Genomic DNA, 17,354 nt, shown 5'->3' with positions numbered 1-17,354 from the left:
GCTGCTGTTGCTGCCAGTGTGGAGGATGACCCGAATGTTTCGATTCCACGGCGTGCTCAGCAATTGGGCTTGTCAAACACATCATTGTGGTGAATTTTGCATTTGGACTTGCACCTACATCCATATAAAGTCCAACTGGTACAAAAATTAGAGCGTGGTGACCATGGAATGCGTCGGGCATACGTCGATTGGGTGAACGAACAACAGCAGCAAAATGCTGAATTTTCGCATCAAATTTTCTTCAGCGATGAGGCACATTTCGAGCTCGGTGGCTATGTGAACACCCAAAATTTCCATATATGGGGCTCAGAAAATCCACACGTGATTGTTGAGAGACCATTGCATCCGCCAAAAGTCACTGTTTGGTGCGCATTATGGTCTGGTGGAGTCATCGGGCCGTATTTCTTTGAAAATGAGGACGGCAAGACGGTAACTGTGAATGGTGAATGCTATGGCCGCATGTTATCCGATTTTTTTTTGCCACAAATTGAAGATATGGATACGGATGACATGTGGTTTCAGCAGGACGGCGTCACGTGCCACACAACACGACCGAACATGGCCATATTGCGAACGAAATTTGAGGGACGCATAATTTCGCGTTTTGGTGATGCCAATTGACCGTGCAGATCATGCGATTTGAACCCGCTAGACTTTTTTTTGTGGGATTATGCGAAAGACCGTGTCTATGCCAACTCTCCGTAAACTCTTGAACATTTGAAAGACAACATTCGTGAAGTTATGACCGAGATACCGCCCCATATGTGCCGAAAAGTCATCGAAAATTACCTGTTCCGGATCAAAGTGTGCGAGGAAGCCCTAGGTGGACATTTGAATGATGTTGTATTTCACACATAATGGCATAAACCAAACTTTAATTTGAAATAAAAGTTTCATCGAAATTCGAATTCTAAGTGTGTTTTATTTCAATTTACTTTCGGAATTTAAAGTTGGAAAACCCTGTGTATAGTGATTTGCAACCTCAATGTTCATGTATTCAATGAACTACATAGAAATATTCTCTCACAGGACCCACCGGTGTGTTACAGTAGACTAATCGGTATCCAATAAATCGCTCAAACTGAATTAATTGGAAAAAGCTTGAGTTTACCATAAATCGTACATTTTAGTCAATACAAACATGGATATCATTAGTTTACCTTTTGGCTGCGTTGGAACTGTGCCTGCTGAAAATGTGTATATCCTTCGTAAAAATAAAAACGGTAACTCATAATTAGATTTAAATTTGGTTAACACATTCACAGTTGGTCATCTGCTGTTTGCTAGGCTACTGAACCACTCTAGTGTTCTAATTGAGGTGTAGAACCTTCTAATGTGCACTGGTGCGAACCAACCCTATTAGCCATTAGGGGAAAGTTGATAATTAACGGACACCACCATCTTCGTTGAGATGGGGCCGCTGTGGTCATGTGTTGCACACAATATGGTAACCACAAATCACTGCAAGAAGACCGTTAAGGTGTCGCAAACCACTAATTAGAACGCAGGTTAAGTTGGTGAAGGTGGTGTGGTGAGCTCCAATTTTCCGGTGTATTATAACATATTTGCGCACTGGTTGAATTTCTCCGACGATTGCGTTTTTGTCGACCGGTAATAATGAAACACATTATTTATGATGGCTAGGAATCCCTATCAATACGATTCGATTATCACACATTAAAACTCCTGACCATTTGCCGACCGCGCTTTGGCCTTCGAACAGCAACGTGACGCATTCGTTGCTAATAAGTAAGACTTTAAAATGCTGCTGCAATGACCAAATTGATTGAGGCTTGAATCTTGAGATCGAACTTTTCCACCTGCCGTTGCAAACGCACCAGAAGATTGAGTTGGAATAGAAGAAACTCGGAGATGATGGAATGTCCTCACACGTAACCCGATAGTGCACAATCGACGTCGCGCCTGGCTCAGCATAAACGAAGACGTTATGAAACTGATCATAGTTAGCCACCGCAGCCCTTTTGATGATTGGGCTGAGTGAGAGAAGAGAGTGCGTGGTGGCGGCGGCATTAGCAGAAAAAAATCCTAACCAACGAACGATGCCAACTAGATCGTGCGAGTTTTTCCGCTTTTCCTCGCGCTAAGCGCGAATGAAAAAAAAAAAAGGTTTTATGGCCATTAGCCATAGCACCGGACTTGTTGAGCGGACGAATTTGGTCCTGCGATTACATGATGAATCTCTAAATCAGCGCGTTCACTCGGCTCCGGCTCGGCCGGTGCTCTAGTAATCCCGTTTTAGTATAAAAGTCGATGGACATTATCAAATAATTCGTCAGAACTGAAAGGTGCTTCGACTAGTGAGAAGGCGGTACAGTCATGAAGCTGCTAATTGTAAGTGTTTTTTCAGCGAGAGCAAAGCAGTTCTAGTGATTGTGGATGGTTCTGACATAAGTGCTTCTTCATTCAAGATTCTCAGTGTATGCCTGGCGGTGTACTCGACTTCCACCCACGCTGGAGAGGTTCTCGAAACGAAAACACCGCAGAAGCGTGCCTTGCTCGGTGGATATGGATACGGAAAGTATGGAGGGTACGGCGGATATGGACTAGGGAAGTATGGATATGGCGGATATGGTGGATATGGTGGATATGGCGGATATGGTGGGTATGGTGGGTATGGTGGATACGGTGGATATGGAGGTGGTATCGCATTAGGAGGTGGTGCCTTGATCGGTGGTGGGGGGCTCGGTGCCGTAGTCGGAGGTGGAGGTATCGGTGGCGTTGTCGGTGGTGCGGCCGTAAACCTAGCACCAACAGTAGTGAGAAACATTCACACACAATCAACGATCACGCAACCCGTGCCGGTCCCTGTGCCGACTCCAGTGCCAGTTCCAGTTCCACAACATATCCCATACCCTGTACAAGTGCCCGTTCCCGTTCCTGTGGTGAGGCCCGTCCCTCATCCAGTGCCAGTGCCAGTATCGGTCCCAAGCCCTTATCCAGTACATGTGCCCGTTGACAGACCAGTACCAGTTCCGGTACCACAGCCGTACCCAGTAACCGTTACTAGGTGAGTCAAATGTAACATCTCAATTTCAATGTTGCTGGTGTCCAATATCACCACAGAATTTCCATGGTACATAGCATTTTTGTTTTGGTCGCAGTTAAGTTAGAGTGTGTATTATCAACTTTCATTCTCCACAGCGTAAATTCATCAATATCATTGGTTCTCTTTTCGATGAGGTGCTTGTGTTCTCGCGGTTGCTGTATTTTTATACTAACAATCCTTGGTTATCCCTGTTCTTATATTATACAGGAGTAGTAGAACAAACAGTAATTGCGATCTACCTCAAAAACCTAAACTATAACTAATCGAACTTGAACTGTATATTTTCAATCTTAGCATTTGCAAGCAGCGATAAACGAATATTCCCATTGAAACAACTGTGGTTCAAAGTTTAGACCTCAGTTGCGGTTTCTATATTTCGGATCCAGTTTTTCGCCTGTTGGGCCCGATTTGGTCCTCAAGTAACAGGGTGTTTGTATCTCATTTCAACTATTGTTCCTTACATTATACAGTTCAAAGCAAAACTTCAGCAGTATCTATCAGTGAACAGTTTCAAAGTTCGCAAACTCTCGCTGTACCAGTATGGGTGGATATAACTCTTTATGATAACTTTAAGGCTCAAATAAAGTGATATACGAGGATGTCAAAAAATGCGCTAAAAATAAATTTTGGGTATAGAACACATTGTAATTATACAGAACTATTCATACAATATCCAATTCAAACGAAATAATACTTTTGAAAATCAACGCATTTTTGGAGAACAAATTATGTACTGGATTTGATGATAGAAGATCTCAACTACCAAACATTCAATTCTTCTGTAGGAGCATTGTACCATTGTGACCATTAGTTTGATCTATTAAAAAACATTCTATTGCGAAAACAATCAATTACTTAATTGTTTGAATTCATTTTATCCAATATTAAAAAAAAGTTAAAAACAATGTAAAGTGAATCAAGTGATTTAACCACGTTTACTTACGTGCTTTTATTCCACTGTGAACTAACGAGGTTTCCATCCTTCGCACAGCTTACCCAGGTCAATTTCACCAGGCAATCATTACCAATTTTACCGATAATTTCGAACATACACAAAATGAATAATTTATTCGAAATCTGAGATTCACTCCTGAGAACAAGAATCTACATGAATGAAGTCTGAAAGCTATACGACAATTTGGAATTGATATTCTGAATATGAAATCTATTCTTTATGCATTACAAAATATGGATGAAGGTGTGTGAATCCCGAATTCAAAACCAATATTCAATATCTTGAATTCCAATATGAAATTCATATTCTTCAATTTCGGAATTCATATCTGTCAACGGTTTCCAAATTATGACCACTGAATACTGAATTCTGAAGCCCCTAATATGAATGAGGAATATAAAGGTACACCCAAACTAGCGTTGGCAGAAAACATTTCATCTTTGGCAGAAATGATGCCATTTAGTTTGCTGGAGAGTCAAATGCGCAAATAATGAGCTGTTTTAAAAGCTTAAAAATGGATTGTATGTATGCGTGCAAACATCTCTTTCTGTTTTCTTTCCTCATTTCATTTGGGATTGTGCCAAAAAAAAGTCCATACGACGTCAATGAGGATCGAACCAAGGCCGGCTGGAATGCAAAGCTAGTTTACACGACCACGATATCCACATGGCTAATTATGTTGCAAATACGTGATAATATTGCACCTGATAATGAAGTTGGAAAGTGTTTTCTGAGAGTAAAAAAGGAGCGCATGAAGGAGAACAATATCTATCTCGGTCTGGGCCGTGTATGTGGCTAGGTATGCGGAAAGCTTATTTGTCTTTTGTTTCGCTCGCTCGTATTAATCTCATGTTGCTGTACCATGTATATTATACAAATGCTTACCAGTATTTGTGAGTCATGACATTTTCTGTTATGTTATGTCTCATTTAATGTCATAAATCAAGATGACAAAACATGAGCTAAAATTCAATTTTGTGTGTATAATCTGTTACTGAAATCTGGTATTTCGCATCTGAAATCTGAAATCGGGATTGTAAACGTGAACTAGAATCCGCTTGAGATGCCTAAAATCTGGTATCTTAAATCAGTAATTTTAAATCAATTATAATTGATTCAAACATGGAAATTTCTTCGGGGCCCGTGTCTGCAATCTGCCTCAGGAATTCTGCTTGTTTTTCCAAAATAATATTTATTAGGCTCCTTCAGGGTTAGCCCTTTGGGGCCGGGATTCCATTATTTCACATTTCAACCCCTCAAACCTATACTAGTCTATCTACTTAAAAGCATAAAACAACTGAATACTTACGATTAACTTGAGATTAGTAGTGAACACATATTTTCTCATCCACAAGGTTTGCAACGAAAATCATAACCCCGAATATGGAACACATATTGAGGTCAATTCTGATTCCTAGCTTTTGAAGTTAGGAAGCTTCGAGTTTATAATTGTAATTGTAATTCTGCAGATTGTGAAATCTGATTCCCGGCTCCTGGAATGTTTCGAATTTGTGATTTGCATATCAAATCGGAATCAGAAACTGAACTCATGAATCTGTAATCGTCCGCATGTCGTACCTAAAACCTGGCGTCAGAACTCTGAAGTTTTAATCAACGGACTTGTGTGGCATCTATTACCGAGGAATCACCCAACGCGCTCTGAGCTTTCGTTACTGTTGGTATGTCAATGGAGCGGTTCCCGGAATAAATCGCCACAGAAAACGACTGCAACAGAAACCACCGCTTATAAAATGTGTAGTAGGCTATAAATATTGTGGCGCGGTATTGTATTTCAAAACAAGAATTAACCGGGCAAACGTATCGCCCCAGGCAAACGTAACGCCCCGGGCAGACGTATACCGTCCGACGCTCGCTAGAGCTCGGTCGGACATTGCTAAAGGATCGTATCCTATGTTTCAAACTAACCGGGCAATCAGTGGATCCCAGGTTTGCGTGCGAGACACCGCCGCTTCCGACGGCGGGTCGGCGGTGGACTCGGATTGCGTCATCTTGGCGGCATGGGCCGCCTCGATTCCTTATCCTCGCCAAATGGGGACTTCGTCCCCATTACATTGTCCTCAGAATAAATTTCGAAAAACGAGAACAAGAGAATAAATTTATAATAGAAATGTGAGGCACATGATGTTTTTCCCGCGCCAAATATTTCTAGCCTACTACACTTTTTCTAAGCGGTTGTTTCTGTTGCAGTTGTTTACTGTGGCGATTTATTCCGGTCACCCAATGGAGCGATGCTTGTTGCTGTACGACTGGATGTGGGTAACGTGCGTGTGTGTAGGCATCAAGTATATGCATACAAGGTGGGATATTACTGTGGTATCGGCAAGGTTATTATTACAGCTTATGACAAGGTTATTATTACAGCTCATGGTGCCACACATCCTCCCCCATCCCAAAAATATAGAAGAAGTGCAAAGTGAAACGTAAATTAACGAAATTATCATTTGGATAACCTTTCATCGGTTTCACATAGAATCGGTAATTCATTGTCAAAAAGAATGTGATCATCCTGATCCGCTATCGGTAAGATCCGTCGTAAGCCGTTTTACCTGCTGTAATTCATTCCGAGTCGCTATCGACAGAATCTTACGCGGTCATCCCGATCCACTATCGAGATCATCCTGCGCGGTTATCCCGATCCGCTATCGACAAAATTTTACGCGGTCATCTCGATTCGCTATCGGCAAACCCCAAGCCGCTATCGGTGGTCGTCCCGATCGGCACTCTAATTATTGTAAAAGGTTTATCTGTTTTTACCTTGCTATATTAAAAAAAATGGAACATATCGGTGTTCGTTTTCCTTCAGAGTAACGCTTATTTTTATTATTATATGACCCGTAATCTTGAGTTTCAATGCCCCAGTCGCTCAAGAGAACCACTTAAGTCCAGAGATACCATGTTTGAAGACATGTCTTCATTTTTAAGACATCTGTTTTACTCTGAAGACATTATGAAATATGTGAAGACATTTCAGAACGATAGTGTACCTGGGTTTTTGAGGGATCTTATTTCCATGAAAGTCTAACTATAGGTCGAAAATATCGTCAAAAAGGAGGGCTTTCGTCTCAGTGTCATTCGCTCGCTTTTTCATCAGTGTTTACTTGTTCACTTTTGTTCGTAGTAATCAACGGAGATTTTCATCCCATGGTCATTCACTTGCTTTTTTCAAATCTTTCCAAGCAGAAAATCCACATATAGAATGAATTCAAAAACATATCGACTTTTACTTCAATTTCTGAAGAACTTCCAGCGGTCTGAATACATATTGTCTCTAGAAGACATTAGTTCATATACACTCAAGAGTTCGAATGATTATGACATTGTATTTTTATTATTGGACCTATACTATACAATAGATTGACCCATATTTTTCAAACGATCAATTCGATCGAAACGATTTTTCGTTTCATTAATTAGTTTTATGGATATGGGGCTATATTCACTCAGTCAACGATTTATCAAGTCAATTATCATTTTTAAACTTATGAGATATAGTCACACACAGTTGCGCAATATATTCTTTGTTCACATTTTCTGAAATAAACTTCAAAACTTCAAGGTAGGTTTCACGAAATACGCTATACAACAATACCAATTAGAATCAACATTGAATATTCTATCAAAGTTTGTTCAAAAGTAAGTTATGAATTTTAGCTTTGGAACTGTGAAGACATTTGAATACATTTTTGTCGTACCTTGTGAGACACTCTAAAAAATTACCCGGCATCCCTGCTAACGTAAGTGATGGCGATTGATCAGCGGCCACCTTTCTCACTTTTCAGATCATGTTTGAGATTCCGGCTTTTTCACAAAATTTCACCTTTTATTAGAAAACTCACTTGCGATGTGGGTGATTCCCCAATAAAGAAAAACATATTCTGAATTTTTAATTCAGCAGCTTGGCAGCCAAAATGTGTGACGTCTATTATCGAGGAATCACCCAACGCGCTCTGAAAAGTCGAATCACTCTTTCGTTACTGTTGGTATGTCAATGAGGCGATGCTTGTAGCTGTACGACTGGATGTGGGTAACGTTTTGAGCGTCCAAATCTTGAAATATGCCTCAGTGTCACTCTGCAGACTGTTTATTGGAGTGTGGTAATGGATCCATGTTTCATCCATTTTCACAAAACGTCGAAGGAAATTCACAAGAGTACGCTTCAATAACGCCAAACCGGCTGTTGAATCACCCACGCGCCGCTGTTTTTGTTCGACGGTCAGCAAACGCGGCACCCATCGCGCGGATATTTTTTTATGACCAAAATGTCGCACATTTTCTGTACGAATGCTCGGGTAGTGACACTTAAACAACTGTAGGTTGTGAACAAATAAACGAAATGTCATGAAACTTCACACATAAGCTAGTGACAGATAAACCTCTCGAACCGGGATGTGGGTCAACCAGAGCGGCCATTTTATTCCATGATCTCTTCATGTCTGCAGCATCCCATGTCACGTTAGCACCCTTCTTCATGTTCCGCTTGATAATTGCCCAATATATTTCAATTGAGCGGAATTGGGGGCAATTAAGAGGATTGAGCTCTTTTCAAATGTAATAGACCCCATTGTTACGGCACCACTGAAGCACCTCTGGTGGCAGCTTAGCAAATCTGGCCAAAACTTCACCGGACCTTTGTGAGCCTTAATAAACGGAAGGAGGCGATCCTGCAGGCACTTATCCCTTTACATTTCCGAGTCCGTTGTCTTATTTGTGACGAGAACCTTAGTTTGCTGCCCACAACTGCAAATGCCATCCACTGCAACTAACATAGCAGTGATGCACAATTTAAATACAAACAATACATATCATTGCGAATAAAATCGCAGCTAACCTTTACTAGGGGGAGTTTTTAAGTTTAAAGCCTCTATACCATGAAAAAGTTGAAATTGAAGCATAGCTAACCATGCGCATCATTCTATTCAGAGGAAAAGAGAAAGCAAATTTTCATTCGCTCCGGGAAACAGTCAATTTCTGTTTGGCCGTCATGATGGATAGATATGCGGAATTGTTTGATTGCGAATGTACTCTCCAAATTATACACTATCGCGCAGAAGCAAATCAGAAGAGATATATTGAGTTGGTTTCAGGAGTATAAAAAAATCATTGTGTTGCAAACAAAATTTGTTTTTCCGAAAAGTTGAAAAGGTTGTAGAATACATTTGTTGACTCAACAATGTCGAAAACACGGGAGTATGAATGGTACAAGGCAATCGAAGACGGCTGAAAAGAGATTAATGATTTGCCACGTCACGGACTATTGAGCTGTTTTGACTAGTGTCAAAACAGCTCAATTTTCTTCAAACATTTAATCACAATCAAGTGGCTGAAGACATGTTTGAACGATCAGATTTTGATCCCACGTTCATCCAACGCATAAAGACTGTACTCGAAAAAAATGCAACAGACAAAAATGATCACCAAAAATTTATTTGAGGTCGGATATTTTTGAAACTCTCAGGGAACAAATAAACACATATTAGCCATATTTTTGCAAAGTTGGTTATTCAACCTCCTCTCTTAGGTTAAATGACCGTACCTTGAACTTAACGCTACTCATCAAATCCTGTGCAACATTTGCGCCATCTTTCTTATACACTTTCATCCACTCCAAGTCGTTCTTAAATACCTTTCCTGTTTCCCGGAGCTTGCCCTTCATAATCATTCAAAATAGTGAAGTTCTGACGAGTTTGTCAGATTTGCATCATTCGGCACAAAAACAACATCGTTGGCCTCGTACCACACCATCATCGGTTTCGCGTAATGACACGATTCCAGACCCAGCCAAAACAGAGTGTGACCTTCGTGAGACCAGAGAAGCATTCTTCTTTATATATTTGGTCGTTGATGGTGCCGGTCACAATGTACGGCTTGCTGAATTTGACGCGTCCACAGATCGCCTGCCACACCAAGTACTTCTTGGCAAATTTGTCGACCTTCTTCTTTCGGAACATCCAGACGGGACTTGCCAACGAGAAACTCCAGCCCGAGGATCTGCTTGGCGTTTGCTTTAATGTACGCCTAGTCGTCAATAACGATGCATTTCACTGACCACTCGCGGTACAGCTTCCTGTCGCGGGATTTGTCCATCGTATTCTGTTCATCGGTTCGGGTGAGCGCCTTCCTCACTTTGAAGACATGAAGTCCAACCCGCTTCATTGTCTGCTGCTGGACGAACCAGACGGAAGAGTTGACCTTTTAACCGCTATCTGCTCGCCGTTGGGTCATCCGGCTCTCCCTGGACGATTTAACCACACGGGACACGATCGAATGGTTGATTCGCATCTGTTTCGCGATCCAACTGTGGGACTGGCGTTGATTTCCACGACTGCATCCATATTTTTTTTTGATGAAACACTTCGAGCTTTCAAGCCTCGATAACCACTTGACAGATTGTGACGAAATTTCATAAAATTATTCCGTAGTCCTATGATAACAATGCGGTCGTGTCCTGGACACAAACCCTTATAATTTTTTTAATCTTTTTTTTTTGCTCGCAATCTTGGATGTGGTACATCAGGTAAAATCAGTAAAATTGATGTTTTAATATGTAATCGCAATCTGAATTCTGAAACTGGAACCTGTATCAGGCTTTCGAAGCTGTCTCTTAGATTAAACCTGTACAGTAGAACCCCGATTATTCGCGGAATAGTCGGGCTAGCTCACCGCGGATCACGAAAATCGCGGATAACACAACCAATGACTAAAAATTAGGTGCCAACACAAAAAAAAACAGATATTTCAGTATGAAAACAATGTTTTATCCATACAGGAATCATTGAGCTATCCATCTGTAAGGTCGCGTACACCAGTAGTCAATAATGTGAAAGTCATGACCAAAACAGAAGAACAAAAATCTACCACTGATTGTCAAATTTAGGGTAGGTTCATAGAATTACTATGGAACTCGCATTCGCGGATATACCGCACCTCGGATCATCCGCTCGCGGATAATGAGGGTTCTACTGTATATGGAATCTGGAATGTAGAGTATGAATCTACTATATGAGTTAGAAATTCGCAATTTGAAATCTACCTTTTGAAGCATGACTGTTATCTGATTACGGAATATTTATCTATAATCTGAATTTGGAGTCAGGAGTCTGAACGTATGGATTGAACCCAAAGTTCGGAATTTTAAATCTAGAATTTGTGTTTGTATTAGAATTTTAAATTCGAAATCTGGAACTGCAATCAGAGGTCGCAATCTGGGTCCTATAAACTCAATTAAGAATCTGAACTGAATCCAAAATCTGAAATTTATAATTTGCATCTGGAACTGAATGGAACTGAAAGTAATCTATTTCAGCAATCTTCTTCCAGAAGTGTACAATTCTTGAATCTACGTCTGGATTTTTGTATCTAGAATTTGAATTTGAAGAAAAAATCTGAAATTTCTGATACGATTAATATAGAACAGATATAGGGGAAGGGTGGTAAAGACGGACACCCTTAGTAAAAGTTGATTTGAGTTGAAAGTGAGTTTTTCACGAAAAATATATGGCTATCTCACCAAAAATTGGTAGTCTAGGTCTCTTTTCATAATAAAACTTGTCATTGAGGCATAAATTTTGAAAAATGAATGTGTCCAGCATTTTTGAAAAAATGAGATTGAGTCGGGAAAGATGGACACTAACTGAAAATTCAAGTTTATGTACTCGATTAGTTTTGGAGGTATTCAAATATGGCTTAGAAATGATCTAACAAAAAGGCTAAACTAAAATCACCTAGAATGGCTTGTAGTTTTTATCATTTTTTCATCTAAAATAGCTTCCGGCATTCGGAATGACAAATTCGGATTACGGAACCGCACCGCTGATTCGTTCATGATATCTGGTTGCAATTGCAAGCGTAGTTAGTGGACATCTGTTAATAAATGAAGGAGAAGATAATCAAATTGTTTTCAAAACTAAATGTTTGTCTTTTGTCGGTGGAGTATCCGTTTTACCCGACTTGATTAGTAATTTTTTTTCGTCAATATTTCTGGAGTAAAAATGAGAAAACTTCACCGCTGATTCGATAAACTGGAAGAAAAGTGATTGTAGAACATTCACATAACTATTTGTAGATAATTTTTCTATCCAGAAATCTTTATCTGGGTTTGGAATGTGAAATCTAGAATATGTTCCTGGTCTTCCGAGTTCCGAAAAATCGTACATATATTGAACACCTGTATGTTTTCTACTTCATCGTGCACAGCAATCATTTGAATTGGTTGTATATTACGTGTCCCTCATGATTAGAGAATATTTATTCGAAGTAAGGAATTTTAAAAGCGTTCATTATGACCCACAATCCAATCCAAAGATTTAACCTAGAGTCTAAAGTATGTAATAATAACATCGAGTTCTGAATGTGGGTCTGAAATCTAAATCAGTACTCCGGAATTTTAAAGAGAAAAACTAAAATCTAGAATTCATGTCCGGACTCTGAATTCTGAAAAGAATTCTCCGTAAATGAAATCTAGAATAAAGGGTCTTGTACTTGAAATTTGAAGTCAGAAATCCGGATATGGAATCTATATCTGTAATCTTCAATATGAATATTGTATTCGGGTATTGATTCCGGACTCATATGGTATCCAAATCTGGAACACATATTCGAAACCTCACTCCATTAAGCGAATAGTGTATGTAATTCAGAACTTTTTAGTGGAATGTGCAAAAAGGATTCAGAGTATGAATTCGAAATTTGGAATTAGGATTGCGGAATCTGGGTTTTGAATGCTAAATCAGAAAACATAGAGTCAGGGCAGGGTTGCCACATATACAGAATATTCTGTATTATACAGATTTTTCGCCGAATTTCAGATACATAATCTATTTTCTACAGAATTACAAATTTTCAGCGGAGCACAAATAGATTTACAATTTTTTTTTCAAATCTAATTTTAAATATTTGATTTATTACAACTCATCTTTTCTATCTACCTTCTTCGTATTCTAGTGCTTGCCACTCAGAATACATTTAAGGCGTGTTATTTGGCATAGAAATCTCAACTACGTACTAAAAAATGACGTAAGTAATACTACGTTGAGATGGCGAAGTTCCTCTAGGAACGTTAGTGACATTTAAGAATAAGAAAAGAATCTACCTACCTTCTTTCTAATAAACTTTGTTTTTTTTTTCGTTGAGTCTTGAAGATACCTTGATTTATGAAAATGTTGGAAAATGTTGTACTGATTCTTTCTGAAGAATTTGGACTTCAAATCGATTTGTCGGGACCAGTGTTGCCACACGTACAGATTTATCTGGAGTGGTACAGTTTTTTTTGTTATTTTTGGTACAGATTCCGTACGGTACAGAGTACAGATTTTCGTCAAAAAGTACAGATTGGTACAGATGTTTTTCCATTTGTAAAATTTCTTACATTTGAACAAAGCAACATTAAGGTACATGACGACTTCTACATCGCAGTATGGTATGGTGCTGCTGTTCTTAAAAGCATTTACAATGCAATGATTGATCAGTTTCATAAGGACGAAATTCATTACATGGACCATCTGGAAGAATTCGCGTCGGACGGTGCGACGTATGTTTTGCTCCAAATCAACAGATTGAATCGTTTGTTCCAGGATGAAAAACCTGATTTTTATTATCATTCTCACTAATATCTGCGAGGAATCTTATGTTGTTTCAATGTCCAATGCTATTAAATATGGAGAACATTTGAAAAGCGACAAGAATTTTAGGTTGGAATAGCAGCAGAAGAAATTATCAGAACAACGGACAGCGAAAGGCAGATCAAGTCTACCGCAATGTTAAATCCCAGAAACTTTTCCAATTTGACTAGCATTAACGTTGTATTAGAAGCGTTTCCATAATTCTACAATGAGAATGTACAAGATGAGGAGAATAAATTCTGTAGCCTAAAGATAAAATTACTTCGTAAGGAAATCACAATTTCAGAAAACGAGCTTGTGCAGGGTTGGTGGACAAAAATTGGGTGCCTAAAAAGAATTGACAGTTCGCTCGCCATTTCGACGCTTCGATGCCTTGTTTGTAACGTTCTCACTATGCCTCACTCCTCGGCAACTGTCGAGCGATTTTTTCTGAATATAATCAGAACAAAAATAAGCTTCGACATCGGCTCAGCAACGATATAACGAACGAAAAAAATGATAGTATGCAATCTAGATTCAATAAAACTATGTATAAGCATCAACAAACACACGAATAACTTGCAAATGTAAATGTAGTACAGATTTTTGAAAAAAAAAAAAAGTACAGATGAATAAGATTTTTGACCCCTCTGGTACAGATTTAAATGTGGCAACACTGGTCGGGACTAATAAATTGAACTCATCAAACAGATTTTCAAGCGATTTGTTTTCAGCGATCCGGTTATCGAATTTGCGGCCTTGAACCCTCAAACTTTCCTCAACCTTAATAATTTGATTCGTCAATTTCCTCAATTCTTTCGAGCAGGTAATAGACGAGTCTTGGATAACGAATTCAGGCTTTTCAAGTAACAAGTATCTTGGTCCCAACTGTTTGTTGCATGTCGAAAGACTTGGTGGGAAATTTATGTATCTATTGCTAAAGTCGTTTGTGAGACTTTGGCAAGATTTTCGATAATCTTACATCCATCAGCGTGTGTTGAGTGACTATTTTCAATTTACAATGCCAAAAAAATAAGGTCCCACAATGATGGACTCTATTTTGAAAGCAAAGAACTGTGTATCGGTTCAAGGAGGAGCGTCAAGGATGAAATTTGCGGAAAATTTTGAAGCAAAGTTCAACGAAAACATGTATTAACATCGTACAATTTAGAGGATTATGAGAAACCGTTTTCATAATTTTATTTTGTCATATTGATACAACTTTAACAAACCATAAATAAGAAAAAAAAACACAGATGAATAGGGTATGAAGATTGTTAGAATACAGAATTAGAATCTGAAGTTTGAATTCGATTTGCATCCAGAAAATTTTTATACTTAAATCACTGATTTTCCCCGAATTTTCTAGTTAAAGCTCTGGAATACTGATCTGAATCTTGAATCCGAGTTTGCTTCCCAAAAAATCCCGTGAAAGACACTAATCGAAATCGTACAACGACTTGTGGTGACACGAATGAACAAAATACACTCCTCCATTGTAATGGAATCGTAGCATCTTTAATTTAAAGTTGAAGTAAGCCATTGACACTATATAACTGCTGTTATGATATGAGGGCTGTATGATGAGTGCCTTACCTGGACCAGAGATACTACGCCTAATATCAAAGAACCCATTTTACAATACATTATTCATTTGTATTCCAATGACGCCAATTATTTCGTGTAAAATATTAATGCGAGGAGAAACTAATATCTTTCGGAATACTAAAGAAAGAAATATTAGAAGATTTGGAACGAGAAGCTCTGGAGCAGGGTTCTCAAAGTGGTCAATATCGACTCCTTGGGGTCAATATCGGTTTCCCAGGGGTCGACGAGATCTAAAGATCGACCCCTATTAATAACACATTAATAACACGGGTTCATATTTGAAACTTTCAAAATACTGCATAAGCTGTGCTACGTGAACCAACTTGTTATAAGAATGACTAATATAATTGTAGAGAGTATTATTGTTTTTGTAATTTGTACTAATAATTCTTAATTACACCAGATATTTACTGAATTTAATGTCTATTTATTGATGAAATTACGTCAAGTGGCTGTAGTGGTCGATGGTATCACTTCAATCTGGAAAAGGGGTCTCTGGACAAAATAGTTTGACAATCCCTGCTCTAGAGAATGGTTCGCAACGTTGAAATATACCTATGATATTAAACGTGTACTTTCTTGTTTAGTCCATATATTTATCATACAGAACTACCTATTGGTCAATACTTAGCCACTTGGTCTGTCAAGAGTGAAGCAACACTTCGACACTTTATACGGCATTTGTCGGAAACATTGACAATTTTTTTCGCATCGCACAAATGCAGACGAATTATATTTTATGAAATCGTATAATGATGAACGGTTTCACTTTTCCCCTGGAACAATAAAATAAACAATTTCCGCTCTGTTTAACCGTCCAGAGCAGGGTTTTAGGGTTTAGAGTTGTTACCAGTTGGGTGACGTCAATTAAATAGGATTTGTTTTATTGATTTAAAAACGTAAGTGCTCTGTCAAATATTTTTGTTATAAAAAGTTCTCTGCCATAAAAAAAATCTGAAAACCCCTGGTCTAAAGGTTAATTAATTGAATGGCAATTTGGCGATATAAAATACAAACATACTAGAGCCGCTTTCTGCCCGGCAATTCTTTTTTTGAAAACATCCGAGCGACATCGTGGTCGACTCGAATTATGTCACTCCACTAAACACTGTCATTTTCCTCTTCTTGTGTACTGAAACCTTTTGTCTTTCATTTCCACCCAGAACTGTCCCAGTGTCGGTGCCTCAGCCTATTCCTGTGCCGCAGCCGGTGCCAGTGCCTCAGCCAATCCCGGTGCCACAGCCCATACCGGTTCCTGTGGGCGGCGGTGGTATTGCCATCGGCGGAGGTGGCCTTGCCCTAGGAGGTGGCGGTCTCGGAGGCATAATCGGGGGAGGACCTGGTGTCATTGTAGGCGGAGGTCCAGGCGTCGTCGTTGGCGGAGGAGGTCTCTACGGTGGTGGCGGCGGTCTCTACGGTGGTGGCGGCGGCATCATCGGTGGAGGATCCTATCTCGGTGGAGGATCCTATCTCGGTGGAGGATATGGGGGCCACGGTTACGGATACGGTGGAATCAAGAAAATCTACGGCTAGAATTATTTTTAGCATCTAAACACAACTTCAAAATAGTCACTTTATTCAAGCGTCATTGCGATACTTAAAATACGTCAAACTTTGGATCACGCACGCGACAGAGGAACGATACTCAAATGTAGGTCCTAAGAATTATGTTTCTTTCTCTTCGCTATCTGTTGTCGTTGTTTTCCACTACCTGCGCTTGTTGTAATCAATACCATAATATAGGAGCTTTTTTATGAAATGTACACGAGAACGAGAGAAGCGATTAGTGCAAGAAATAAATTACGAGCAAAGTGTCACCACGAGTGACAAGATTGAAAATGGAAATAAGCGGTGTTTGGTCTTTTCTTCCACCCAATCCCTCTAGTCGACTCCAATTATGTAACTTCGAATCGCGCCAAGCTGATCGATTGGGAAGAGGCAACTGAAGGTAATTGAACGTATTCCGACATCTGAAGTCTGAAGAGCACAGCGATTACCGAACAGAATATTTGCGATCCACGCAACCGTTTCCTTCGCCAATAAAGAGCTGGTTTGTGCAGTAATTCGCCGTGAAAAGTAAGTTTTACGCTGGTGAGCAGTCGTCAAG

The 17,354-nt window shown here is 39.4% G+C and overlaps 1 protein-coding gene across 1 annotated transcript; it reads left to right on the top strand.

Moving 5' to 3' along the window:
• The first annotated feature begins 2,300 nt into the window (after window positions 1–2,300).
• On the top strand, window positions 2,301–17,049 carry LOC129778214 (tetra-peptide repeat homeobox protein 1-like). Its single transcript, XM_055784958.1, has 3 exons — window positions 2,301–2,352; window positions 2,430–3,028; window positions 16,411–17,049. Exons 1-3 carry the CDS (start codon window positions 2,338–2,340, stop codon window positions 16,778–16,780), a joined length of 984 nt encoding a protein of 327 aa, XP_055640933.1. The 5' UTR covers window positions 2,301–2,337; the 3' UTR covers window positions 16,781–17,049.
• The last annotated feature ends 305 nt before the right edge of the window (window positions 17,050–17,354 follow it).

Source organism: Toxorhynchites rutilus, chromosome 3 (genome assembly GCF_029784135.1).
Source record: "Toxorhynchites rutilus septentrionalis strain SRP chromosome 3, ASM2978413v1, whole genome shotgun sequence".
Taxonomy (NCBI): Eukaryota; Metazoa; Arthropoda; class Insecta; order Diptera; family Culicidae; genus Toxorhynchites; species Toxorhynchites rutilus.
The sequence above is the reverse complement of the archived record's forward strand: the minus strand, read 5'-3'. Positions and strand labels throughout refer to the sequence as shown.